Consider the following 27,778-nt stretch of genomic DNA (forward strand, 5'->3'; position numbering starts at 1 on the left):
ACCTACCATTATTTTTAAGAATGGTTTAAATATTTATTTAATATAAGACTTGTGAAAAAGCATACACAAGCGTTGTGTGACTGGTCATGTGGATTCACAATAAATGGTTTTTCACAATCCTTTCCTTTTACATGATGACTTTATTTTGTCTTTTTGAACTTTTACCCGCAAACATATTGTATAAGCTCTAGTGCATTTACTAGGTACAAAATTAATATGAGACCGGGTCTTATTTTCCGGAAAACGGCAACACTTAAATTTTACGTGGAATCGTCACAGTTATTGGCCACTTGAATTTTTATGTTAAAAACCAAGAACTTTATGAAATTATTGAGAGCCTTACGTTCTTTCAATGATGTTCCCGACTAATACTAAGTCTAATTCACTGTTTCCTATGGTTAACGGATTATTCCGCAAGAAGTGATCTCGCGCAAGTCACTAAAATCTCGATCACGGAACATCTGGCACTCGAATTATCGTTAGTACAATATTTCACGTGATTGATGGAGTTTTTGGTGCCAGATACTCCGTGTTGTCACAAAGCGCTCGCCCAAAAGTCATTAAAATCTCGATCACGGAACATCTGGTAGCCGAAAAGTTCATTATACTAAAGATAACTATCATACTAACGAGAACTCGAGTGCCAAATATTCCGTATTCGCGATTTTCATGGCAAAAATTGTCTTTTGGGCGATCGCAATGTGACTAATAATCCAATTAGCGCTTTTTGCGGATTAACCACCGAACCGTTTCCAATATTTTTACACAAGGTATTTTTTAGCACTGACAGCATTGATCAAGTGGCAACACTGGTAGTTGTCAAAGAAGTGAATTGTATGAGGTTAGGTGTCAAATTTAACGTAATATAAAAGTATTTAGCATGAATATGTTCTGAATTACTCTTTTTTTTTTCCTCAAATATATGAATTATAAAATGTGAAATTCTCTTTCTTATTCTGTGTGTGCTAATATTAATATGTATGCTTTTAGATACAATATCGAATAGCGAAATGTTTAAGCAACTGTCCACAGTGAATATAATGCTGTTGAATAATATCAATGCAATCAGCACCAGAGGTCTGAGTGCTGTAACGGCAAGTATTACTCGTACTAGACGTGCTATTGCACCTCGAATGTATCCAACCGTTTTGGTATTACCTGATGGTGCGAGTATAAATATACGCTATCACGAACCCAGGAAGATAGTCAGGGTATGCACAATTTTTATTTTTTAAAGTACATATCTTAATAAGCTCTCGATTGCATTCAAGATGTTGAATTTCAGTTGCCGTTAGACCTAGCCAATTTGACCGAAGATGAACGTAAAGTCAGACTAGAAAGTAGGAAACCAAAGAAGAAGGTCAAAATTTCGGAAGACGTTGATGATAATTTCGATGCAAACAAATATTTATCACGATCCAAAAAAACATCGAAACGATGAATTTTGTATTTAATAATTTTATAATTGTTTCAGAATAATAAATTAATACTAGATAGCATATTGTTGTTTTTTTATGTAATGTGTATGTAATAAAAAAATTGTTAAAATTTATTTTAAATTAGGATTTATTTTTTTGTTAGTAGTTTTTGATGGAAAAATATATTTGTAGTTTAAAAAGTATACATGGATAAAAAGTTTGAAATTTGGTGAGTGATCGTATGAGTCCTAAAAATATTAAGTGGTTTCATACAATTTTAAAGGTTGAAAAACTATACACACGATTGTAAAAATAGCACACACGATTGCAATCAGTAGAGGTTTCAGTGAGTTTAAATAAATAGTATCAAAAATGTAATAGCATATTATCAACACTGGGCCCTGATGTAAAACTTGTAAATTTCGAACATAATAAATTCGATACATTTGAAATCTTTTGTATGTATGTAGTTTTTATGAATTATTTACATGAAATATGATTAAAGCACCTCCTGACTCGAAATCATAGGGGTGCTGCAACTCTCGAAATAGTTTCAAAACAGTTTAAAAATAAGAAAATTCTCGTTAATTTAGCTGATACTTTAAAGCAGCGTTTCTCAACCTTTTTTGGATCGAGGCCCCTTTTGCGTTTAAAATTTTTCTGTGCCTCCCCCCATATTTTCTCGAGAAAAAAAGTAAAATATATTAAAAATATTATATACAATTATATTTATTTAACGTTTTTTGACCATTATGGCATTACAGGAAGAACCTAATGCGCCACAATGGCCTACATAATAAAATAAGAGTGGGAGAAAACAAAAAATAAAATAATAAATTAATAGATACAACAAAAAGAAAAGTAAAAAAAAAATACAGCATTTAACACAATCATAAAAGACTTTATAGTACATAATTAAAATTTAAACATACATAAATTATATAAACATACATAGGTAATTTTTTTTTTAAACAATAAATTGAAAATTTATTTATTTATTTATTAGAATACATGGGGAAGGCGGCAAAGCTGATAATCCCATGGGGATTGGCTTAATATAGATAATGAGATAAAACAATAATACTCGTAACATTAATAAGATAAAAGACAAAAAAAGTAAACACTATAAAATATATGATATAAGAGAGAATACCAAAATATACAAAGAATAAAGATAAAAAATTCCTGTAACAGTAACATATTAAATAAAAGAAAGCATATTAAATAAAAAAAGTAACATATTAAATATATAACAAATGTTGGGAAAGAATAATTACAGAAATCCTTTAAGTTTAAGAAATACATCTAGCTTGTTTTTAAAAATATTAAGGTTTTCAGAAATTCTATTCTAGACTATTCCAAACTGTATTCACTCTGTTTGAAAAAAAGGAATCTCTGATCAATTTATTCGATTTTTTATTTTTGGAGTCCTCGAGAGTGACCTCTGAGATCAGTGTTTTCATTGAACATAATAAGTTTGAACATATGACAATTATAATGATTATTTAATATTTAAAAGATTTCGATTAAGTCGTCTCTTATTCTTTTCGTCTCCAAGTACGCTGCCCAACCGTCCGAAATTATATGCGAACCAGGCAGTATATGTCGGAGTATTTCATCAGGTAAAAGTCAAGTTAATTCAGGGCACGGCAATACTAGAGTACTCGCAAAGAGTGGGTCGACCGAGCCCCGCTTCCGAGCCTAGAGGGTCCGCCCTGTCGAGAATTTCGACTTTTACCCATCTGGCACCCAAAAACTCCGTCACGCTAAATATTGCAATTTTTGTACGATTTTTGTCGCAACGAATGTCGTGCAATTTGTACAACAATCCGTTTACCGAAACGTAAATACGAACGGCGATGGGCGCGCACAACGCAGCTGTTACGGCCTGCGACAAAAAATTGTTTACGGGTGAGGAGAGTCGCGGGGAGGGGAGGCTCGTGTGAATTGTGTACGAGTGGCGACTGGCAGAGCTGGTAGAGTGGGAGTACCGGCCAGTGGACTCGCACGCACAGCGCCAGTAGTGCCAGTGGCAGTGCCAGTGCGAGGAGTCGGAGTGCGCGGTCGTCAGTGCGAGTCGGAGTCGGAGTCAGAGTCGAGTCGAGACATGACAGGGCCGTCGGCGGCGTGAGGGCGCCCCCATGCCGCGGCCGCCGCCCCCCGTGGCAGCGGCGCCTGCGCCCCCTCCCCCCGCCCCCGCGGCGCCCCCCGCCCGGGACCGCCTCGTCACGGGCTCCTCCTGCCGCGCGCTCAGGACTGCCGTCGCCGCGCTCTACCCCTTCGACGACTTCACCCCCGAGAAGATCGGCGCTGGCTTCTTCTCCGAAGTCTACAAGGTATTGGATTTCACCACACCCACACACTCACCCACCCACCCACTCACACACACACACACGCCACCATCTGACAGCTGAACCCCCCCCCCCCCCCTGTCTTGACGTTTGTGCAACTCTTCATTTCGAACTCCTCATCCGACTGTCTATTATGGTTTCGAATGATTGAAGACTCGCGCACTCCTTGCAACGTACTGAAAAATTGCGTTCAAACTCGGTGTTAAAAATTCATTTCATTCCATACATATTTTGAATTCCTAAAATAATAATAATAACATTGGTCAGTAGATGATTTTAATTTGTTTATAAAGATTTGTAACGGTCCACTCCTCAATTTCGACTCGTTCAGTTCGACTTCTTTTAATAAATTCGCACAATTTCGACTCGTCGATTCCGGAACATTCAAAATATTTCATCACCGTACATTTTTGTCAACTGACATACATACATACATAGTTTGGCCAGACGGAGCCGACTGATGTACGGAGCCGTAGTCTCCGATGGATTAGCAGACGTACCGAGATTTTCCACTGAATATTTCACAATTTATTAAAAAGATACGGTGACTTTTAGTTTTATCTCACGGAACTGATCAATGTACCATTTTCGATTAATAACCATTTTAATGTATAATTTGTCCCGTGTTGATGTTTTTATTTTTCTATACAATGTAATAGGAAAGTGTGAAATTTGTGCAGTGATTGTAATGCAAATGTTTAATTTTGTTTTATTATAGATTTTTCATTCCAAATTGAAGCTTTTTCAGTTCGGATTGAGCCTTATTCATTTAAAATTGACCCTTTTTCATTTCAAATTAACATTGAAAAGGGGTCTGACTTTAGACATACAAAATTACATATATTGTACGTCTAAAGTTATACATCAAAAATACCTAAAGTATTATATTAAATTAACTATTATACATATTGACAGTAAAGACAGTTTCTTGTTTGATTTTTAAATGCTTTTTATTATTACGAAATTATGTTCACAATACATCTTATATCTATTTTAATAGCTACTGATCTACTGATCATTTTCTATTTTACAATTTTATTTAATTTGGTTAGTAATCATAGTATTATATTATTCTAATGTTAATGTACAGCATAATAGGAAAAACAGAGCTCAAAAACCTATTTACAATTACAGTTTCTTGTTTAGTTAACTATAAATCTAATAGTTTTATTATATTTGTTGTATTTTTTTTTAGTAAATTAATAAAATAATACAATTTCTCTTAAGTTTTCAAAACAAATGCTATATCAAGCTCATCCTTATTATGTTGGAATGGTTATTTTATATAAATACTGTAATTTAAGTATGCATTTCGTTTGATGTGTGTTCGCCGTATGCCGAATATATTTGCTTATAATAAGTCGGTTCACAAATTTTTATAAAAAATGTCAAACATTCGTATACAAAGAATCGTTACTGATAATTGAATCAATATCAATTTTGTGATGCGGATCAAGTTGACACAATATAATTTGATATGAGTCAAGATAATTTAATTTCTGATGATTGAATACGAGTCGAGAGCATGTTTTTGTTTACAATCGAAAAATTTTTCCAATGTTTTGTGTTTTTCCAGTCATTAATCTCTACGAGGACTGATGTTGAATGAAAATTTTGCATTTCTTATCAATAATATGTACATATTATTGTTTATCTTTTATGCATTGCTAAAAATATCTACACTCATTTAGAATGTCAATACGAATATTGATATAAATAATGCCATTGCTTGAATTTGCTATCTATTGAAGAGACATTCGATAATATTTGGAGTCGATCCATTTTTTTTTTACTAATTAATTCCTATGCACTATGTGCAACATGGAATATTAAGCAATTCATTAAATATACAATTCTAATTCCATTTTTTTTATGTTGCATCATGTTTTCTGTTAAAGATTAGCCAATTTTCTTCTTTAAATAATCTATAACGTTAAATGTCAAACTTTTTAGGCAATATAATATGGGATGTTTACTTCTTATCTTAAGTTCTTTGACTTTGCTTTTGATTCATGACAAATTTGTTCGGACCAAACCATAAATGGTTCTATGTATGTCATAGCGACTGATGATAACTTAATGTACACTAATTCAATGAGGATTATGATATTATAAAGCAGTAATAAAGTCCTCATATGGAGCATACCAACTATATTATTGAAGACTGGTTATTATTTTTGAAAGTCGTCGATAGAATTCAGCGCTTATGAAATTGTAACAAAACTGTCGATGTGTTTATAATCTTATTTATATTAAATTATACAACAAAACTTCGAAAATCTCAATTTTTATTGTCTAATTAAAACGTAAAAATTAATGTTAACATCTTTCGTGCCATTTGCATAATTAATATTATATATTTTTTTTCGTTCTTCAACTTTTGAAACGTCTTATTATTGATGTTCGGTTTCCATATAATGCATATTCTCTTTCCGATTTGCATACTTAACACTTTGCATGTGAGAGACGGACGGACTGTGAACTCACTTTCGCTCGTATATTTAAATATATCGCCGAGCAACTTTTTAATTTCGCATTGCATTTGAATATGTCAAATCTTGCATTGTCCCACTTAATAATCCAAGGAAACCGGCGACCTGCATCAGACCGTTCAAGTTTGCAAAAGACACCCGTCTGACGAAAGGTTACAAACGTAATATTTATATACATACATACATATGTGGTTATGTTGTTTATATTTGTATAATATTATAATACACTCGATTATCCGTGTTTTTATTTTTAACACATTAAAGCATATTGAAAACGAAAAACTGCCTTATGATGTTAGCATTAGAAAAGAATATCTTGATACATTTTATTTATTATTTATTCAATCGAACGTATACACTCGTCTTTACAGATCACTCCAAAGCGACGAGTGTACTGATTCAGATACAATACAATCAATACAAGCGTTCTATACAATGCGAATTCATACAAACATCATCCACATCTATGGAGAAATTTTTGCTTATTTTTATATTATATGAATTATTTTTTAATTAAAAAAATTTATTTGAATTTATTCTCTAGTGGGACTCAAACCCCTGACCATTCTGCACGAAAGCATAATATGCTAATCACTAGTCCACGCCACTGGTTATGGTTGTTTTATTTTATTTTATCTAGGAAGGCCTAACAGGTAACTCCAATGCGCCTTCCTGGCTAGAAACATTGTACATTTTAATAGAAATATTATTAGTATTATAAAAAATACATATCAATTAGTATCCACAGAGATACTTATGGTCAAATTCGTAAATTAGCAGAATTTTTACATTCGTAAATTTGCAGATTCAGAAACGATCGACCTGGTCGTCACAAATCAAGGTCTGGCCAGCAGCTTCACTCTAGTGGGTCTCGAACTCGTGACCACACTACTCAAAAGCATAATTTTATTTTTACATAGATATACATATATATCAAGAAGGCCTAACAGGTAGACCCCAACGACGAAAGGGTCTCTTAGACTGTATTCGTTGGGGGGAGGGGGGGTGGCCTCATGTTGAGGCCACTGAGGATCTTTAAAGTGGGCTTTAACCCCAATGCGCTTTCCTAGACAATTAATTACAAACATTGCAGCATTTTTCAATACATAAATCACTGTATTTCGAGTGGCTGAAGTACACGAAATTAACAATTAATTAATTAATCCATATAGAGATATCTATGGATTTAGACTTGTACATAATTTTTTACATATTGTACATAAATCAAATCCAGATATTTGTGACATTACGGGTAGGATGGTTTTTGCCAATTTGATGGAGGAACCGTTTCAACAATGAAAGCAGATAAATTGGCAAAAGCTGATAGGAAACGATCGAGTTGGAGTCACAAATATCCAAGTCTGACCAGCAGCATTAAAGATTAGCACGGGATCGAACCCGGTAACTTCTCGGTGCTAAACATAAATGCAACCTAATATGCTAACCACTAATCCACCTTGCTGGTTAATGTAATAATTGGAAATCCGAACTTGATAGTTCGGGCTATTCGTGCTTTTCAACGATAGCCCGGATAATCGCGAGTGCACTGTATGTGTAGTGCCGTAAGTTGAGTTTGTTTTCAAGTGAAATTTCACTTATGGAAATTTTTAGTTATTTTTTTTTTTTAGTACTCTCTGTTGTGTTGTGTTCACTTTGGTGTGACTAGATTTCGGCCGATAGTCCAAAAATGAAATGGCTAATTTATGATCATTTATGTTTGCATTTAAATTGAGCGTAATCATCCCGTCGTGATTTTGTCGTATGTGACGAAATTATTTGTCGACTTTTTTTTTTGTGGTAAATGGATTGTGCAAATTTAATTAGTGTTAATCTTCGATAACCTTTTTTCTTTGCCGGGCCCGGTCGTCTCTTCTGTTTGTCTTGAGCGGCTTGTGAAACTTCAATTTAGATAAGATAATATTGTTTCGCAGATAAAAAAAATATGCTTGTTCTCTTCTATAGCGATGGAGCTGTGTGGTTGCGATTTTTTTAAAATAACATAATAATCTGAACTACATATTTTCATTGTGACACTTTCGCACTCGCATATTTCTAGCGTGTACGATTCGTTTTATCTTAAACGACGCTTATTTTCAAAATTGTTCATGCGATTACCATCTTTAACATCTGATCGGTTCGAAAAACGCTTATCAAAAAATGCTACTTATGTACATACAGTGCCCGACAGAATTAAGTGGACACTTTTTATGTGTACACAAGAACGCGGTTTTCTCAAAAAGTGCTTAAGAGGGCTGTACACCCGAAACCTTAATTTTGTTAGCGTGGAAATAGCGGGGAAATTAAAGAAAACCTGTCGTTGAATATCTTGGAGAAGACAGTGTCGCGTAGATTAAAAGATGCTGGCTTACAAAAATGTAGAATGCGGCGCAAACCTTTAACCAGCAAGGTGAACCAAGCGAAGAGATTAAAATTCGCCAAAAAATATATTGCAATGCCTTTATCGTTTTGGAAACGAATTGTGTGGAGTGACGAACGTAAATTTGAGCTGTTCGGCACAAAAAGTAAAAGAAAAGTATGGAATAAATTCAGTGAAGCCCTCAAAAACAAGTGTGTTGAGAAAACGGTGAAATATGGTGGTTGCTCAATTATGATATGGGGCTGTCGGAGTCCAGCCAAAATAGAAGGAATAATGGACTCCGATATATACATCGATATAATCAAAGATAATTTGGAAGAATCAGTCGAAAAAAATGGGTCTGGGGAGTACTTTCATCTTCCAACAGGACAACGACCTAAAACACAAATCGAAGAAAACAATAAAATTTTTCGATGAAGATACAATTTAATTAATTGAGTGGCCTCCCCAATCACCAGATATTAATCCCATAGAAAATGAGTGGTCTATAATGGACCAAAAAATTTTAAAAATTAAAAAATAAATAAAAAATGTTTTTTGATGAATTGTCCACTATTTGAAAAAATTTAGATGCTGACACACCAAAAATAAGTTGAAAGCACACCCAATAAACTGCAGGCTGTAATTCATTCCAAAAGATCTCATACAAGTTTTAAAAAAATATATATCTCAATTTCTCTCTGTCCACTTAATTTTGTCTTTACTGCTCATTCCCGTATTTTGCTCATTTTTTTTTTTTTTTTTAATAAATGGTATTGTTTTTTCAAAATATTTTTGTATAATTTTTTAAACCTTAGTATCATGAATATTACTGATTTATTTCTCTTGTGTAAAATGTATCATAACAAAAATATTCTGTTTTAAAGTTATTTTTCTGAAGTGTCCACTTAATTCTGTCGGGCACTGTATGTTCAATGTTTTTTCGCGTAGAGTATTTCGCATTCGTTCAAAAATTCGATGTACATATATATGTAATGTAAAGACAGTTAATGCCCTTCTCCTTTAGGATGTATCTTGGATACGTCTGGAGTCTGTTCTTCCAACTGCTAGTTGCATGCCCTTGGTCGTTAGAACTGTACACCAACTTATTTTAGTTAAAAATTTACTTGTATGGTCAGTATATGCACGCCGCACATGTTTTGCATATGATTGATAATTTTCTTCGTTTCCTATATAGGAAAGAGTATAGGTGTATATACCCATATCTCTACCCTACTCCTTTTCTTTTGGTTATGTTTGGATATAACTCCCTTGAACTTAGGAGAAACTTTTTGGAGTCGTTAATTCGTTTTGTTCTCCAGCTTCTACGTGGTAATACGACATGCCCTTCGTTGCTGGAGCAGTTGGGACTGTATGTCCCTAATAATTATGGTAGAAATCATCATTTGATGGTTGTAACTGTTGTTCGCACAGTTGTTTATCGAATGGCTCATATTCCAAGAGCTATGCGACTTCTCAATGAAATCGTTGCTGCTGAGCCTGAATATGATATTTTCCAGCTGAATGAGCGTAGTTTAACGGAGATTATTTTAACTTATTTGTCTGGTAGTCTGCGCTCATAATTATTTTCATAATTGAATGTGATGTATGAGTGGAATTTTGTTCTTTTCTCTTCCATTTGGGCCTCGCAGCGATGTTTTGTATTTGTGGCTGGTTCTTACATATATATTGGTACTAGCTGTAGATGCAAGATATTCTCTACTTTGTATTTTATTATTTTATATTTTTACTTTATCTGCTATTATTATAATGCTTTAGTTTTTTTCATGATTGTGTATATGTATATATTTTTATTTTTCTCATCTCTCTGTATTTTTTCGATCATTGTAGCGCATTGGGGACTCCTGTCATTCTACATTGCTCTAAACTTTAATAAATATGTAAAAAAACGCCCGATCATATGCTATGGAAATCCAGGCCAAAACTCACCCACTGTAGTGTTTTCGGTGACATTTTTTCCTTGTATTGACACAAGTTTTGACAGTGATCGATAACAGAGCATATTTGAATATATATACGAGAGTCTTGTCAAAATAATAAAATTGTGTGAATTGACAATGACGTGAGGATACGCCCATCATCACACCTAGGGTAGCCGTGCCGTACGATTCAATGTGTCTGCCCTTAAACTGATATTCTTCAATCACCAATGATTCATTGCTCTTCTCTAGTTCAGCTCATATTAGGCCTGAATCTGTTCTTTTATTTGCCAGTTCTATGTCCTTCTTAGTATTTCAGTTCAAATGGAAGTCTTATCTAGCAGTTTCACGTCCGTTGTCTTCTCAATCTGTAGGTCTACGAACGCTCAATACTACCATACTAACCCATCCTGGACCCGTTCACAAAAAGTTTATCTACCGATTTCACATCTGATTTAATCAGTTCAACTGGTGTTTTTTGATCTAGGAGTTTTTCAAAAGAAGATAGTACGTACATAACTCGGAACAGTCAATCGTTTTAAAATTAGAGTGGGATGAGACAATGAATTGGATAACAAGTATATAAGAAGTGTCGTCATTGAAAAATGGACCAATGATTCGAAACCGCACTCATTAAAAAAAAAAAAAAAACAACAGATTATGTCTGCCTCCGTTCTAGAACTCCAAAGATTTCAGCTTCCTGAAAATTCATTCATTGGTCGAGGCTGGGTCGTGTTGCGAGTTTTGCAGCTCGGACTTCCTCGCAGCGGAGATTCAGTTGCTTTTCAGCGCTCGTGGCCTTTCTTTTTCTTTTTTGCTGGTGGATTTTTCCTCGAGGTTCTGTCACCGTTTCGTAAGATCGTTTTTGCACGCCGAGAGGCAGGTTAGTTCTGAACAGAGATGTGCAATCTTCACCTATAGCCACAGTGTTTGCTGCTGCCCGAGCGGTCACGCTCTATATGGCTGGGATGGAAATTTTTTAGAAATTCACTACTCTCGTTTGATGCTCACACATGTGTGTATGTGCCTAACTCACTTGGGCACATTAGTATTCAGCTCGTCTGTCCGAAGATTGTTTCGTCGTTTTTTGACCTTCCATACCCTTTTTTTTTGCTATTATTTTTATTTCCCTCACTCGTGACATCCTCAAGAGCTTGACAATGGTCGACAATGTCTCGTCTCGAAGGTTTACGACGCGTTTGTTATTTTTTTTATTTCATTTAACTCACACTTGTTTTATAACGCCGGTGAATTCTATTATCGGACTGTGTGTTATTCTAGTTTGCACAATTGCTGTTTTATTATGCACGGTTGATTGCGAGCTAAATAATGGCCATTGAAGGTATGAACAATATTGTGACGTATGATAAGACTTGACAAGCGGACTAAGATCAAAGGCTGGTAATGGTGCTTTCGTTTCAGAGTGATAGTTTTGCACATTTAAAAATAACGCTAGCACGCCTGATCTATGCCAGGCCAAAATTCACCCGCCTGGAGGATATATTTTCCTTGTATTGACAGTGATTCCCATATTTGAAGAAACGTAGGAAAAACTTGTCAAAATAATACGACCGTACGAATTTATAATGACAACTAGTGGTTAGTATATTATGCTTTCGAGCGGATTGGTTCGCAGACAAATTTCTATATTGATAAGGGTTGCATAAACAGTTTTTATAATAAAATCGTACGAATTAACAATAACATAAGACACACCCATTCACAGATGGAGTCTACCTAGGCATACCGTGCCGTACGTTTCAGTTTTTTTTTGCGCCATAACCAGCTTTGTGTACTAGTGATTAGTATAGTATATTCTCGAGTGGTCACGGGTTCGAGTCCTACTAGAGTCCCGCTGCTGGCCTTGGTTTGTTTTTTAACTTCAAGTCGATCGATTCTTATCAAAGTTTGCTAATTATTCTGATTTTCATTGAAACGGTTCCTGTAAAGTTGGCATCTTTCCTATCTCTCTTGCTAATTTTAAATTATTCAGCGTCTTGAGTTTCGATGAATTCGCATTTGTATAAATGCTTATGTATATTGATTGGTTGTATTGTATGTGCATAAGTACGCTCGTCGCTTTGGAGCGATCTGTAAATGCGAGTGAAATGTTCGATGAAATAAATAAATAAATTAAGATACGCCCACTGACAGCTGGAGCCAATCTAGGCATGCCGTGCCGTACGATTCTGTGCCTTTGCGTGCTGACGTCTTTTCTGTTGAAAGCCCGCCACGTTGAAAATTTCGCCAACATTTTCAACTAGAATTATTTAGAAATCAGGTATAAAAAAATTGTAGTTAATCCAAACAAACCCTAGATAACTACCGCCTAGGATTTCGAGTTTTGCAAAGGTGTGTTTAGACTATCTAATATATCTTGCAACAATATCAAATAAACAAAAGAAGTCAATTAATGAATATATTTTTCCAAAACTAGTTCCATCTTCTTCATTGTTGTTAAAATGTAATGCTCACAATCTAAATTCCAAATCACAATCTAAAACACTCAACAGTTAGAGATTTCCATCGGGTAATTATGCTATGGTTATAAAGTCAGAAATTCCGGTGTGAGCGAGTCTTTATAAACGTTGACAAATGAATGACACGGATCACACGACCCACGTTCAATGCATTTATTTCAATGCTAACTGGAAAGGCTAAGCAGTTAGTATTCTTTTTTACTTTGTACATGCAAAATTTACAACGCCTATCGGCGTCTTGCTGGCCTATAGACTTATCAGTAAAACGCCGATCGGCGTTGGTCAGCATCCGAAAGATTAGGTGAGAAATAAATTAGGTGAGAAAGAAAATCACCACCCTAGATAACTACCACCTAGGATTTCGAGTTTTGTAAAAGTGTGTTAATACTCTATAATATATTATGCAACAATATAAAATAAAATAAGTATATTAATGAATATATTTTTCTAAAACTGGCTCCATCTTCTTCATTGTAGTTACAATGTAATGCTCACAATATGAATGCCAAGCCACAATCTTTTTTTGATTTTTACATGCTTTTTATTATTACTAAATTATGTTCACAATACATCTTATATCTATTTTAATAGCTACTGATCTACTGATCATTTTCTATTTTTACAATTTTAATTTAATTTTGTTAGTAATCATAGTATTATATTATTATAATGTTAATATGTATGTACAGCGTAATAGGAAAAAGAGCTCAAAAACCTATTTACAATAATTGTAGCCACAATCTAAAATACTCAGTAGTGAGGGATTTCCATTCGGAGATTCTATCATGGTTATAAATTCAGAAATTCCGGTGTAAACCAGTCTTTGAACAGACATGGATTACACGACCTATATTCAATGCATTTTTACTTTATCTATGTACGTAGTAACAATAGATGAAGTTTTGTGATCATGCGAAAATTCGAACTCGAGATTTTGACTGATTCGAACTCAGAATCGATTACTGATCACGATTTCATGATCTAGAAAAAAATGTGTGTGTGTGTGTGTGTGTGTGTGTGTGTGTGTGTGTGTGTGTGTGTGTGTGTGTGTGTGTGTGTGTGTGTGTGTGTGTGTGTGTGTGTGTGTGTGTGTTTGTGTGTGTGTCTGTGTGTCTGTGTGTATTTTTTTAAATGCTACCTGGAAAGGCTTAGCGGGTAGTATTCTTGTTTACTTTGTATAATACATGCTCAAAATATAACGCCTATCGGCGTATTTCAAGCCTATGGATTTGTTGGCAAAACGCCGATCTTCGTTGATCAGCATTCAAAGGGTTAAGAAGACCTACACCCCCCCAACTCCACGGAAAAGACATGCGCTCTTCTGTGGTTTCTTTTAGTATGGGTGTTTAAAGGCAGACCTTTCTTTTTAGTCCAAATAATTAACTATGTCCTCGTTTTCAAACTACTGTTTCCAACACTTTCATTAGTGCGTACCAATTACCGGGTACACTTGGATCGAATTCGGCCGCATTAGGATCAGTTTCAGCTTGTGAATTGCGTAATTTCGGCCGGAAGTGACAGTCGGACACATCGTCCTATTGGTAGGTCAATAATAAATGTGCTAGATGGTGTGTATTGTCTGATGGGGATGCATTTTGGATGCAGTCGGGAGATCGGTGTGTGTGTGTGCCGTTGACTGGTACCGTAACAACAACCGTAGTGGATGCCGTAGTTGAGGTTGCCTTGCACAAGGTCACTCACGGCCACCGCTGTTGCTGTTGCTGATTCGGATGACGATGATGATGATGATGATGCTGCTGCTGCTGCTGCTACTGCTGCTACTACTGCTGTCGACTCTTCGGCCACTTTCTATTTCTCGTTGGTCGTTTCCGTTGCCCACGTGCGCTGTTGACATTGGACCGCAACGCATGCGCACTGCGTCAAGTGCGTCTCCTCGATATTTGTTTTGATTTGTTTTTAGACGTAGTTCTGCTTAAAGGAACCAAGCCGATCGGCAGATTACTACTTTTCATGAGAACGGTAGTGGTACAATGTGCTGTTGTTTGGATGTTTTATGACTAGATCAAAGACGGATTTAGGATTTTTTCAAAGGGCGTGGCGGGGGGGGGGGGGGATATTTTGATAAATAACATTAAGAAAACATACAGTGATGAACGGCACACCGCGTGCATGGCTCCTCGCCGTGGGTGGTCTCCTACATTTCTTCAAATATGGGATACACCGTTATCGATCACTGTCAAGCAAGGATAAATGCAACACTGAATGGCACGCATAATTTTTTTCGCATGTTTAAAAGTATCTAAAAAAAAAACCACGTGCCACATTCACCGCTGTGTGATTTCGCCGTAAGGCTAATATAGGTTCTAGTCTCTTGCCAGGTTTCGCTTAAGAATAGCAACTGTTCTTGAATCAAAATTGATTGGCCCTATCCCCCCCCCTCCTAGATTCACCCTCGCCCAGATTAGGATAATGGCTGATCTTCTGGTGAGAGTTTTTATTTTCGTTTCTTCTTTGATGGAAATGTACCGCGATAAGGTATATTTATCCAGACGGAAAATATCTTTAGTGGGTGTGTTCACATATAACTTGGGTACGGGCATTTAAGGCGCAGACACACTGAATCGTACGGCACGGCACGCCGGCAAGACTCCACCTGTGAATGGGCGCGTTTTCATTTCATTATTAATTCGTGCGATCCTTTTTTTTTTTATAATTCCCTATGATGTCATTACGGGTTTTCCCCTGAGCAACGTCTATGGTACTGCTACATATATAAATTTATAGATTATAAATTTTTGAAATCATATTCAAATAGTAGTGACATACATAGGATAGTTTTTGCTAATTTGATGGAGGAACCGTTTTAACAATAAAATATATTGGAAAACTCTGATATGAAACGATCGACTTGGATCACAGATATCCAAGTCTGACAGGTAGCACTACAGATTATACTCAGAATAAATTCCTTTCAATCGAGGACAGGTCACGGGACCTCTCAGTGCTTAGCATTAACGCAATTTGTTTAGTGGCCAAGATTTAGAAAAAATGCAAAAACTACAGAATAAAGCTATGAGAGCTATTTTGAATGTGAGTAGATTTAAGAGTATTGGAAGTATGTTAGATGAATTAGGATGGATGAGTATTATAATTAGTCTAAATATTAGTACATTGTCTTTTGTTTATAAGTTAGATCATAAGTTATTAAGTATTTTGATGATTATATAATAAGGAATAGAGATAAACATAGTTTTTATACTAGAAATAAGGACAAACTAGTTGTAAGTAGAGTAAGAAAGAATAAGACGGCTGGGGGTGTTTTTCACAGGGTTGTGCTCATGTATAATGCCCTCCCTGAGTGCATCCGGTCTGCTAAAAACATGGATGCATTCCTGCGAGGTGCGAAGAGACACCTCTGTGAGGGACAGTACATATAAGTTAATTATAAATTTTAGAGTTAAGTATAATTATTAAGATGTATTTTTAAATTAGCTTGATAGCTAAAATATATATAAATAAATAAAATAAAATAACCACCGAGCCATACTGCTGGCTAATCTTATTGCTTCGACAATTCATCAAATATGGGAATCACCGTTATCGATCATTTTCAAATCAATGTGAGTACAATTATAAAATATCACCGGAAACACTCCAGGGGGTGAACTTCAGCCTGGATTGCGATAGTCCAGGGCATCGCAACCCGTGTACCGCGGTAGCGTAGAAGTGTATAGCACCATATAGATCTAACGCGTGCGAGCGAGATGCGTGTAAAGGTTGCGATGCTCTGCGATAGTCTAAATAATATATGGCGTGTTAGCGTGTTTTTAACATGTGCAAAGCTATCTAAAATATAAAATTCAAGTGAAAAAAGTAACTGACCACTGTCTAAGTGAGTTGTGAAGGGGCGGTAGAAAGCCGCGTTTGGATAACTAGCTGTCATCGTTCCGATTTGACACGAGATTTCGATGTAAATTTTAATGAGTTTGTTGGTGATTAAAATTCTCTAGCTTAGTATCGGAGAAGTTAGTTTACTTCAATGTTGGATTTCAAAGCGACCTGTGGTTCAAAAACAGATCACAAATTTTAGACGGGCAGGAATGTCACCGAACTAACAAAGTGATGCTAATAAAAAAAACTTGTAAAAAAACAAGTGCCGGTATCTGCGATATTTACGATATTTTTCCCATCGCATCGATATTGCTGTTTATATACATATAAACTGATCGGATTTTGAAACCCTGCGGCTCCGGAGCCGTATGCGGCTCTTTTCATGAAACGTGAAATGTATGTATATAACTCTCTAATAATCGAATTACGTGTTCTCTCTATTTGACTCTGCTCGAAATACACACGTTCCCAACCACCGTTTTAAATAATCGGTTGGGCCTACAGACTAAATGATCTGTCTGTCGTAGAGATCGCTATGAAATTACTGATTGTGACATTTCGTCATCATCTATTTAAAACATTGGACTTCGCGCGCGTTTCTTTTTTGATATTTGGGTCTTATCTACCGTTCGTATTCCGGGTGTCTGTTTTAGTTGAGCCTTTTATATATGTATGTACATAACATGCGGAAAATTCGAAATATCGAACGATGCGCTCATCGTGTGGAACCGTTCGATCATTTCCGTCGAAAAGAAGAACATATACGATAATAATAGTGGAGAGAAACGGAAGAAAGCACCGCAAACGTAATGATGTGTTACGCCATGATTATCGTTGCTCGAAATATGTACATGTGTATTGCCAATACTTATGTATGTGCTTTTTATTATTTTTTTTCGTTTGCAAAGTTTTATTTATAGACGTATGTGTGTGTGTGTGTGTGTTTGTATTTATTTATTCGTGTGCTCGGATTCGGTGGCGAAGAACCGGTCTCGATTCTTCGCGGATTCTTTCGACGGGGAAAAAGAAGAAAAGTCGTCGTCGTCTTCACGTTGGCGAAATTGAAGATATGTGGTGCGGTGGAAGGTCGCCCACATTCACATTTTTTCGTCGCCGTGAACAGATGGTGTTTCACCTTTCGAACGTGTGCCCTTTTCCGTCGTCCGAAACTCTTCAATCCGTGTGTGCGGTTCGTGTTAAAGTTTGATGACGTTTTCGTTAGATTTGACATGTGTTTTGCACTCTGGGACTGGTCTGTAGGGAAAAAATCAAATTATAAAAAAAAGTTTTTTAAAAACAAACCTCTTTTTTAGTTTTGTATATGATATTAAGATATATAAATTATTATTTTGAATAAAAATATCAATAATTTTATTTTACTACCGCCATCTATGTATAAAACTAAAGACTACATAGACTACATACCCAGATTTCAAATTTGCAAACTTCAACGATATTTTATCTCTATCTTAATGGCGGAGGATCCATTTACTTATATTGATGACCAAAATGAGCAATATGGCAAAGTATGAAAACGATCGGATAAGAGGCAAATTTTTTCCTGAATTGTAATCGTAAGTGAAATGTTGGAATATTTTTCCTGCGAAAATGTGACACAGACTCACGGTACGTGGCACGTGTTTTTTTGTAGTTTAAAAACAACGGTAGTACGCCTAATCTATGCCATCGTGATCCTTGGCAAAACTCACTCCCTACAGTGTTCTCGGCGATGTTTTTATCCTTGTATTGACTTATATTTGACTGTGATCCACAACGGTGATTCCTATATTTATAGAAAGTAGCATGCCTAGGTAGATTCCAACTGTGAATGGGCTTGTTGATTCGTACGATCTTATGATAAAAACTGTTAGCCCTTATCAAGGTCCAAATTTGTCTGCAGACTATCGTCTGCAGAAATCTATCGTATAATTTCTGATTGTGATATTTGTCATTGAATTCTACCGAAGAAAAATTATCTTTGTTTGTTTGTGAGAATCTTGACTTCTTCTTTTGTCGAATAAAGTCTTTTGTCAAATGCAATTTTAAGAACATATTGACAAAACAGCTTAACTGTATCTCAATATATACATATGTATGTATGTATTTATTTAACGGTGTTAAAAATATGTACTACACGTTATGTTAATTGACAGTTCGTTAGACGGGGCTCACTTTTTTCAAGTGCAAAAATTCAGGCCACTAGTTGTGGTTATAATATTTGGTTTTTGAATGACAGCGACTATTCTTTCAACTGATGTGTTGCTTTTTTTTTACATACCTCTTCTTACTTTCATTGTTGATGAGAAAACGCTACGACAGATAAACCGCTAGACAATTTTCTGTCCTTGGTCACCGACCTTTCTTTTTTTCTGTCATTTATAGTAGTACAATCTAATTAAAAAAAAAAACAGGATGTGGGCAGTCTATATCCGTAAGCAGTGTGAAAATAGAAACAACCACAAATCTAATCACACCTGCAACTGGGTTAATTAGAATGATTACAAACACATTTTTGAAGTAGGTACGTGCGGCTCGATTTCGATAACAATTGAGGAGGAAAAAAAATTGTAGAACATGATGTCTTATCGCATCTGGAGAAGTGTCAGTCTGTTGGTCAAGTCAACGCCAGTCGCCGGCGAAAGTGAAAAGCGAGAATGGCGGCGCATGCCATCGAGATTACTGTGCGAATAATATCAAATCGACATATTCTACATAGACCTTAAGAAAATTGCAGAGAAATTTCTACGCGAAAACAAACAAAAAAGAAACAAAACAACCAAAACACGTCCATCTTCGTTACGAAAACTACTAAAAGCACATTCTTGACCGTTAAAAAGTAGAGTTAGGCGTTGCTTTCCCTCTCGCACGAACCAGAGCGTCACAAGACACGACGAGCTTCGACAAAAATTATTGCCTTAGCCCACTGTTAATTAATACCGCAACATATGGCCCAAAGCTAATAAATAAAACGACATTCAAATATCCAGATTATGTTTATTACATTGGGAACTGATCCCCTTTTGATAATAACACAATAACGTTGACGTCAACCAGTGTCATCAATAGTCACTTTTTTATACATATGAAGTTTAGCTATTGTAGTCGAACCGATCTTATAGTCTTATAGTCTTATCTGTTGTAGTCGAACCGACCTTATAGTCTTATAGTCTTATCTGTTATAGACGAACCAGACTTACGTAAAATGTACATGCTGTCGTATTCATCCCCCACTCGACCCGCGATGGTCAATTACATTTCGTTTCAGTTTCGCATTGCAATTCTTTTCAAAATATACAACATTGTTCGTGCGTATAGCAGTCGGTTTGAATTTGACTTTTATTTTCTGTTAGTTTTGAGTTCAAGTTTTGTGTTTTGAATCATTTACATTAACACAATTTTAATATAAATTACGTAAGTTGTTGATATTATTAATTTTTTTATGGAATATGTATTCGATTTGAATTCACTATTATATCTCCATATTGTATTTGCTGAAAAATATTTTCTAAAAATTGTTAATGTTGTTTGTCCACATCTGTACTAATTGATTTTTCTATATGTATAACCATCTATATTGTATAACCAGCAGTATAGACTAGTGGTTAGCATAAAATGCTTTCGAGCAAAGTGGTCACAGGTTCAATTCCACCGGTTGCTGCTGGCCAGACCTTGGATATATGACTCCAGGTCGATCGTTTCCTATCAGAGTTTTCCAATTTTATTATAATTATTGGTCATGTATTATGCTAATTGGCCAAAAGTATGTAAGACAACTTAACGTTAAAATCAAATATAACCATTAAAATCAAAACAAAATAATTGCAAAACACACACAAACAGTTTCAGGGAATTTATTTTATACACCAATTTATCTATATATGTATATAATAAAAATGAATGTCTGTTTGTCTGTCTGTCTCGTATAGGCTTCTAAACCACTCGACCGATTACGATGGAACTTTCAGGATTTGTTGTATGCATGTCCGGGAAGATTACTGTAAAAAGAAATCGCCCAAAAACGGGAATGAGTGGCATTGCAACGCAATAATTTCAAATGTTTTCGCGTCGCGACCAGCGTTGTTAGGGTAAAAATAAACAAACAATTGAATAGTTTCAAATGTGTTCGCTACCTGCATTTTTCCGACAAATGGAAACGGGAACGGGAATTGCATGCGTTATTGTGGCATTGCAACGCATGCCGGGTTCTGCTACTATTTTATATTATTGGAAATTTATAATGTTTATAGAGGATTAAAGTAATTGTGAACGTCATGTTATGGATAGAACAACTTAAAGTAATATTATTAAAGACCTTGCATTGAATTATATTGTAAAAAAAAAACGTAAATTTAAAAATACGTAAATAAGCATATTAGTTGTAGCGAGTAGTCAGTTTGACAGTTCTCTTGTAGCAACACTAATGCATTCCCAAGAGTGGCAACACACACCGACCAAGTCGTAATAAATGCGATCAGATGGTGTTTTCGATTGTGATTATTAATATTACGAATGGACCGGCCCTTATGTATTTATTTATTTAAGAATACTTGGGAAAAGCGGCAAATGGACCCAAGGGGTTTTGATAATTATACAGTAGTTCAGAAATACAAATATTAATTAAGTCTACGTAGGCATCAAAAAAAAAAAAATTCTACCCTTCTAATGAAAGTGACACAGCTTGGATAACCTGTGGGAGGCTGTGGTGGAGATGTCTCTGGTTTTTGCATGCACAGTTAGCGTTTTACTATCACATCAGTTTCGATTTCGACGAGTTAACAATCGGAAAGAAAGCATGGGAATATTCGCCGTCGACCTTCGTCACTTTTCACATTTTCACTTTCGCTGATGTATTTCGAGAAAAACGACCTTCTCAATTAGAAGAATCAGAGGTTCCACACATTTTTTCCCAGCATTGTGCGTGCACTTTCATTGTCGGATGAACTGCGCGGCGTCTCTCTCTCTTTCTCTCTCTCTCTCACTCACTCTGGACGATGATTTTCACAATTTTTTTCGCTACATTGCCATTTGCACAATGACTTTATAAATATTCATCGTTCGACCTGGTGTATGTGTGTATATCGACGGGTAGATTGCGTCGGAAAGCTGACTGCCGGATTGAAATGATCACTGTAAAATGGAAGGGTTGAGAATAAATAGTTTATGCGGTGTCGGTTTGGTCTGCCAAAGCATTTGTGGCGGCCCTGAAAAAACAGTGTCCTATTCCAAGAAATGTGTAAAAAGGTTATTTGCGACTGTTGCACCTTGAAATTATAACAATTGTAGCTGATTGTATGGCAAACGTTAGTATAGTATTTACTTTTTAGATGTAATTTGTGTAATTGCTCATTTAACGTATTTAGCATGCAATTCATGGACTTCTTAGAGGTCGTGGACTTGGATGGGAAAAATTTATGTATATATGTACATACCTATATGAAATACATTTTTAATATGCATTTTAATGATCTCGGAAAGTTTTTATTATTTTTTTTATTGTGTGTATGTTTTGACACTTATTATTTAGTTTCATTCTATTGATGGTAATTTTTATGATTATTTTTTTTTTATATGCAAATAGTAATATTAACATTAAATTAAAGTAACACTAAAAATTTTATCTATGGCGTATTTTTATGATTCGAAGGAATGTTTTTATTAAATAAAACTAGTAAAAACATCGCATCCAAAAGTATAAATTCGATGTTAAATTACTTTTTTTTTTTTTTAATTATTTACACTTGCGGTGCATTTTATCATATTTTTATCTGCATTTAGATTATGTATTATACGAATTTTTTATTTGAAAAATATCATTTCCAAAAATATTGGTTATAAATTTATTATAAAAGAAAGCTAATTATTTTTAAATTAATTTTATCTTCGGCGCACTTTCCTGATTCGAAGGATGTTTTTAGTAAAAAAAAAACTCTCATACAAAAGTATAAATTTGATGTTGAATTATTTTTAATTAATTACACGATTTTTATGTGCATTTATATATATTTACTTATATATTTGGACACTGAACGCCAAGATGCTACACAAAATCAAATCACTCAAAGAAGTATGGAACGCTGTATGCTTGGCATATCGAGGAAAGACAGGAAGCGGAAAACATGGGTGAGAAGCATGACAAGGGTAGTGGATAGAGTAAAGATATTGAAATGACAATGGGTGGGCCACGCGGCTAGAAGAATGGACGAAAGGTGGACACAAGTGGTTGAATGGTACCCGAGAGAATGCAAAAGGGTAAAAGGAATACCGCAGGAAAATGGGTGGTGATTTTTTTTGTCATTTACAGCCATTTACCATCCAGCAGTGGATAGTGAATGGCTGTAAATGACGATGATGATGATGATTTACTTATATTATACGATTTTTTTTTTGAAAAATATCATTTGATCCAATAATTATAAAAAAAATCTAATTTTATTTTTTAATTATTTGTTTCTTCGGCGTGTTTTTCCGATATAAAAGTAAACTGCAGGATTTTTTGTATTTGATGTACCAAAAAAATAATACTTAATTAAGGAAGTTAAATGATATTTCTTTAAAAAACATATTTTTTGCGTGAAAAATATTAGGTTTGTGAGGTAATAATAATCAAGAGGGAAAGTCAGAGGGGTTCGATTAGGACTAGTTTTAGGCATTACAAATTTTCGTGACGCCTTCAGTTACATCAAAGCTTTAAACTACATATACAGTCCCTGACCAGAATATTACGCCACCTAGTTGTACTGTTGACGTAGATATTTCACGTTTTCGTCCTTTAATTGTTGTTGAATATTTTTTTTTTGTAATAAATCGATTCTTGGGAACAAGCCTGGCGATTTTTCGATCCACACGAGGGCCAAATTTTTTGTTAGTACCACTATTAGCTCGCCGCTTGAGTGTGGGGTCGCAATCAGTCTCCAGATTTTGTTTTATTTTTCTAATAGACGCCCTACTAACACCCTCCATTGTCGCGATTTTGTTTTGAGAAAACTTTCCTGTATTTAATAATGATGTAATGCTTGCAATTTTTTCTATAGAAAGATCTGATTTTCTACCCATCTAAAAAAATCCAATAAAAGTTTTACAAGCAATTTAAATTATAAACAAAAGTAAAATTTCGAGATATTAAATACCAACTTACCTTAGAAATATGATAAAGTTGCAGTAAAAGAGAAAAAAACACAGTGCTTTTCACAAAATAATGAATGATTTTAACGGAAACGCACGTCAATATTGAACAAAATTCAGACGCAAACCGATTTCAAACATCTTTCTTTTGTTTTTGAAGACCTTTTGAGGGATAATCCACCGATATTTTTTGCTAGTGAATAGAGTTGCATTTAAGGATAAGATCACAAAAAAAATGAGGCCAAAAGTTCCCATAATGAGTTATTTACGACCGTGACAAATTTACCCAAACGCATCTCGAGAGGGGTGGCGTAATATTCTGGTCAGGGACTGTACATGCAGCGTATTTTAAACGTGAAAATTAATTCTACACAAATTAGAAAAAAAAAACCACTAGTGCTTAATACTTTAGATTGCTATGTACTGATTCTGAATGGAAAGATTAAGAACTGTAGATGTTTTCTAATTTTGAACGAGTCGAGCTTGCAGCGCGTACCTGGTCCACGTCGAACGGGCCTAAATTAAACCGCGCTATTTTCAGCCACAGGTGTCTCTACAATGTCGCCGCGTAGGTAAAAAGATGTGCATTCGCTGCAACCGAGGAAACTGCAACGGCGTGATGCAACCGAGCGACCGGAAGACCAGAACCGAGACCGCGTTCGGCACGAATTTCGCAGCCATCCATTGTGTTGCAAATTTTAATACCCGAAATTTCATAGCGTCCGATTGTGGAATTTTCGCGGCGGAATCGATTCCGTCTCTGCGAATTTTCAATGCGGTGGAACAAATCGTTCTAGGTCTTTTCCGCTCCGAATAAGGAATCCGTTTTCTGTTCCGTTCGGGTTTTCTGGCGGTTTCGTCATGAAAATCATGCGACGGAAATCCACCAGGTGTAAATTTCGCCTAAGGTAACTATTTCTCTGACGTACGAAACTCAATAAATGTGCTCAACAGCTCGTGATAGCTCCCTGGAATCTGAATGCCAATGGGTTGCCAAGTTTTTGATTTGGTGTGTGTACGCGTGTGGAAATTATGAATATGGTATTTATATGGCGAGAATTTTCGACAAATCAGTGATCTTGGGTAAATAGTAAAACATCGTTGATATGACCGAAAGGTTATGAAATGGGAAAAATATAATGAATTCTGCTCGACAAACACGTCAGATAAAATTGATAAATGGTATTTAGTCATAGTTGACAGTTTTTCGCTTGATGATCTTGTCGTGTCGCTTCACTTTGCACGGTGTCTAAATTTGCTTGCAAACTGTTTCTTCCCTGTTGCTTTTAATAATGATTTGTTCCGGGTTTGATGTGCAAGGATTTCATAAATAGTCAGGTTCATATACACACTATAAATACATAAAATTTTACAAAATGTAGATGCAGAAATCAAACCGAAGAATGTTTGTTTGCTAGTCCGTTATGTAAATTTATAGTTCGAATTATCGAACTATCAAAATTGTTCTAGCGTTCTATGGTATTTTTTTCGACATTCGCCCGCCTGAGCAATGCCGGCCAATTCGGCTTGTTAATTAATCTTGTTAGTTGCATGTTTGCTTATTCACAGAATAACAGCTGCACAATTCACAGCTTTTGATTTAGGACTAGGGATTGCAATTTACCGTCAAATTAAATAATCCGGTAAACGGTAAATGATTTTTCCTACTACCAGTATACCGGTAAATGAAAAAAAAAATCGTGGATTACATAACTGTATGTATGTGGTTACTTTTCCTAAAGATGTTAACCTGCATTGAATCGTAAATAATTAAAAATAAATCTCAAGTGAATGATGTCATATAAAGTAAATTAGTAATAATAAATAAATTTTATATTTAAAAAAAATTTTTTTTTTAACCAATTATATTTATTTATTTAATTTGAAAGTTTGGATCATAATTGAAACAGCAGTCTGATCGCATTTATTTCGATTTGGTTGGTCTGTGTTGTCAGTGATTTAATCAGTTTGAAATTGCCACATTTAATACTGAAAATGAACAAATTACAAACAACCTAATCCACAATACGCCATTTGCATCGATTTTTAATGTAATATTATGCAATAATGAACTTAATTCGCGATAAAATAGTTTCCGGTAATTATCGGTAAAGTTTACCGATATTTTACAGGTGGCGAAATTTTGGAGATTTATCGGTTAACCGGTTTACCGGTATTGTAATCCCTATTTAGGACCACAACATTTGGGAAAAATATTCAAAATTTAGAATGGAGGAAATGTAGATGTGCTATAATTTATAACAACAAAATTTTGCGTTCATTTGATTTAACCAGAAACATAGGTCAGTAGTTAGCGTGTAATACTAACACTCAATCATTGGGGTCATGTGTTTGAGCCCTGATTTGTTGTTGCTGGCCAGACCTTGGATATATGTGACTCCGGGTCGATCGTTTCCTATCAGAGTTTGCTAATTTATAATTAAAAAGTTCCCACGAAATTGACCACCTACCCTTATTTGTCATTTTGACATTTATACATTTTCTGTGTATTGCCATTCGGTATTTTGTACACAAAATTTGGCCATTTAACTATATTTTTATAACTTTCAGCCGTTAGAGCAACGCCGGGTGATTCGATTGAGCTAGTTTTATTTTTTATCTATACTAGAAATGCCTAACAGGCAAGCCCAATGAGCATTCCTGGCCAGAAACATTGTACATTTGACAAAAGTATTATTAGTATTATACAAAGTAAATACATATCAATTAACATCCACAGACATCAATGGTCAAATTTGTAAATTTGCAGCATTGTTAAACAAGTCACCGAAATTCAATAAAAACATATCAATTAACATCCACAGACACATCTATGGTCAAATTTGTAGCATTTTTTAATAACTCGGCGAAATTTGAGATTGTTGAAAACTCGAAATTTTGCTAGACAATAGCCAAGTTTGCCTATTTGTTGGATCCGTTTCAATGAAAATCAAATAAATAGGCAAAATCTAATAAGAAACGATCGATCTGGAGTCACAAATCCAAGGTCTGGCTAGCAGAAACCAGTGGGATTTGATCCCGAGACCACTATGTTCGAAAGCATATATGCTAACCACTAGTCCACGTTGCTGGTTGCGATCGCGCACATGACATGACAATCGTGAATAACTATGAGATTAACAAGAGAGATAGGAAAGGAGATGCCAATTTTTTACAGGAACCGTTTCAATGAAAATCCACTAGTCCACACCTCTGGTTATGACGCAAAAATAAACTGAAACGTACGGCACCGTATACCTAGGTAGACTCCATCTGTGAATGGGCGTGTCTTATGTTATTGTTAATTCGTACGACCTTATTATAAAAACTGTTTGTCTGCACCCTTATCAAGGTACAAATTTGTCTGCGAACCAATCTGCTCGAAAGCATAACATGCTAACCACAAGTCCACACCGCTGGTTGTCATTGTAAATTCGTACGGTCGAGAAAATGGGTAAGGTTGCCAATTCGTTGGAACCGTTTCAATGAAAATCGGATAAATTGGGCAAACATCTGATAGGAAACGATCGACCTGAAGTCACAAATCCAAGGTCTGGCCAGCAGAAACCAGTGGGATTTGAACCCGTGACCACTTTGTTCAAAGAATTATATTATAAACACTAGTCTATTCTGTCGGTTGTGTTAGTTATGTAATACCACCTGAAAACAGCTTCAGAAAACATTGTTTTGACCTTTCACAGCCGACAGCACACAAACATTGGAATAGCACACAGAGTACCATAATAAACAGACCGGGGGGGTGTCGT

General features: G+C 35.4%; 2 protein-coding genes across 3 annotated transcripts in view; both read left to right on the forward strand.

Moving 5' to 3' along the window:
• Positions 1-782: 782 nt before the first annotated feature.
• On the forward strand, positions 783-1,878 carry mRpL55 (mitochondrial ribosomal protein L55). Of its 2 annotated transcripts, none has more exons than XM_077429224.1 (3): positions 783-841; positions 991-1,211; positions 1,286-1,878. In XM_077429224.1, exons 2-3 carry the CDS (start codon positions 1,011-1,013, stop codon positions 1,439-1,441), a joined length of 357 nt encoding a protein of 118 aa, XP_077285350.1. In that variant the 5' UTR covers positions 783-841; positions 991-1,010; the 3' UTR covers positions 1,442-1,878. The 2 variants fall into 2 exon arrangements, with proteins under 2 accessions (XP_077285350.1, XP_077285351.1); XM_077429225.1 differs by having other exon boundaries at positions 816-871.
• A 1,681-nt stretch (positions 1,879-3,559) lies between these two features.
• cdi (serine/threonine kinase) overlaps positions 3,560-27,778 on the forward strand; it is a 46,589-nt gene continuing 22,370 nt past the window's right edge. Inside the window, exon 1 of the mRNA XM_077429416.1 lies at positions 3,560-3,754. Coding sequence (XP_077285542.1) covers positions 3,560-3,754 — 195 coding nt within the window. The remainder of the gene's footprint in view (positions 3,755-27,778) is intronic.

Source organism: Arctopsyche grandis, chromosome 4 (assembly GCF_051622035.1).
Source record: "Arctopsyche grandis isolate Sample6627 chromosome 4, ASM5162203v2, whole genome shotgun sequence".
Lineage (NCBI taxonomy): Eukaryota > Metazoa > Arthropoda > Insecta > Trichoptera > Hydropsychidae > Arctopsyche > Arctopsyche grandis.

What these genes read in the sequence shown, in the direction of transcription:
- mRpL55 (XM_077429224.1), top strand. Translation starts at nt 1,011, where the DNA reads ATGTTTAAGCAACTGTCCACAGTGAATATAATGCTGTTGAATAATATC. An exon ending in AACCCAGGAAGATAGTCAGG is followed by an intron (nt 1,212 to 1,285) that starts GTATGCACAATT and finishes GTTGAATTTCAG; the next exon opens with TTGCCGTTAGACCTAGCCAA.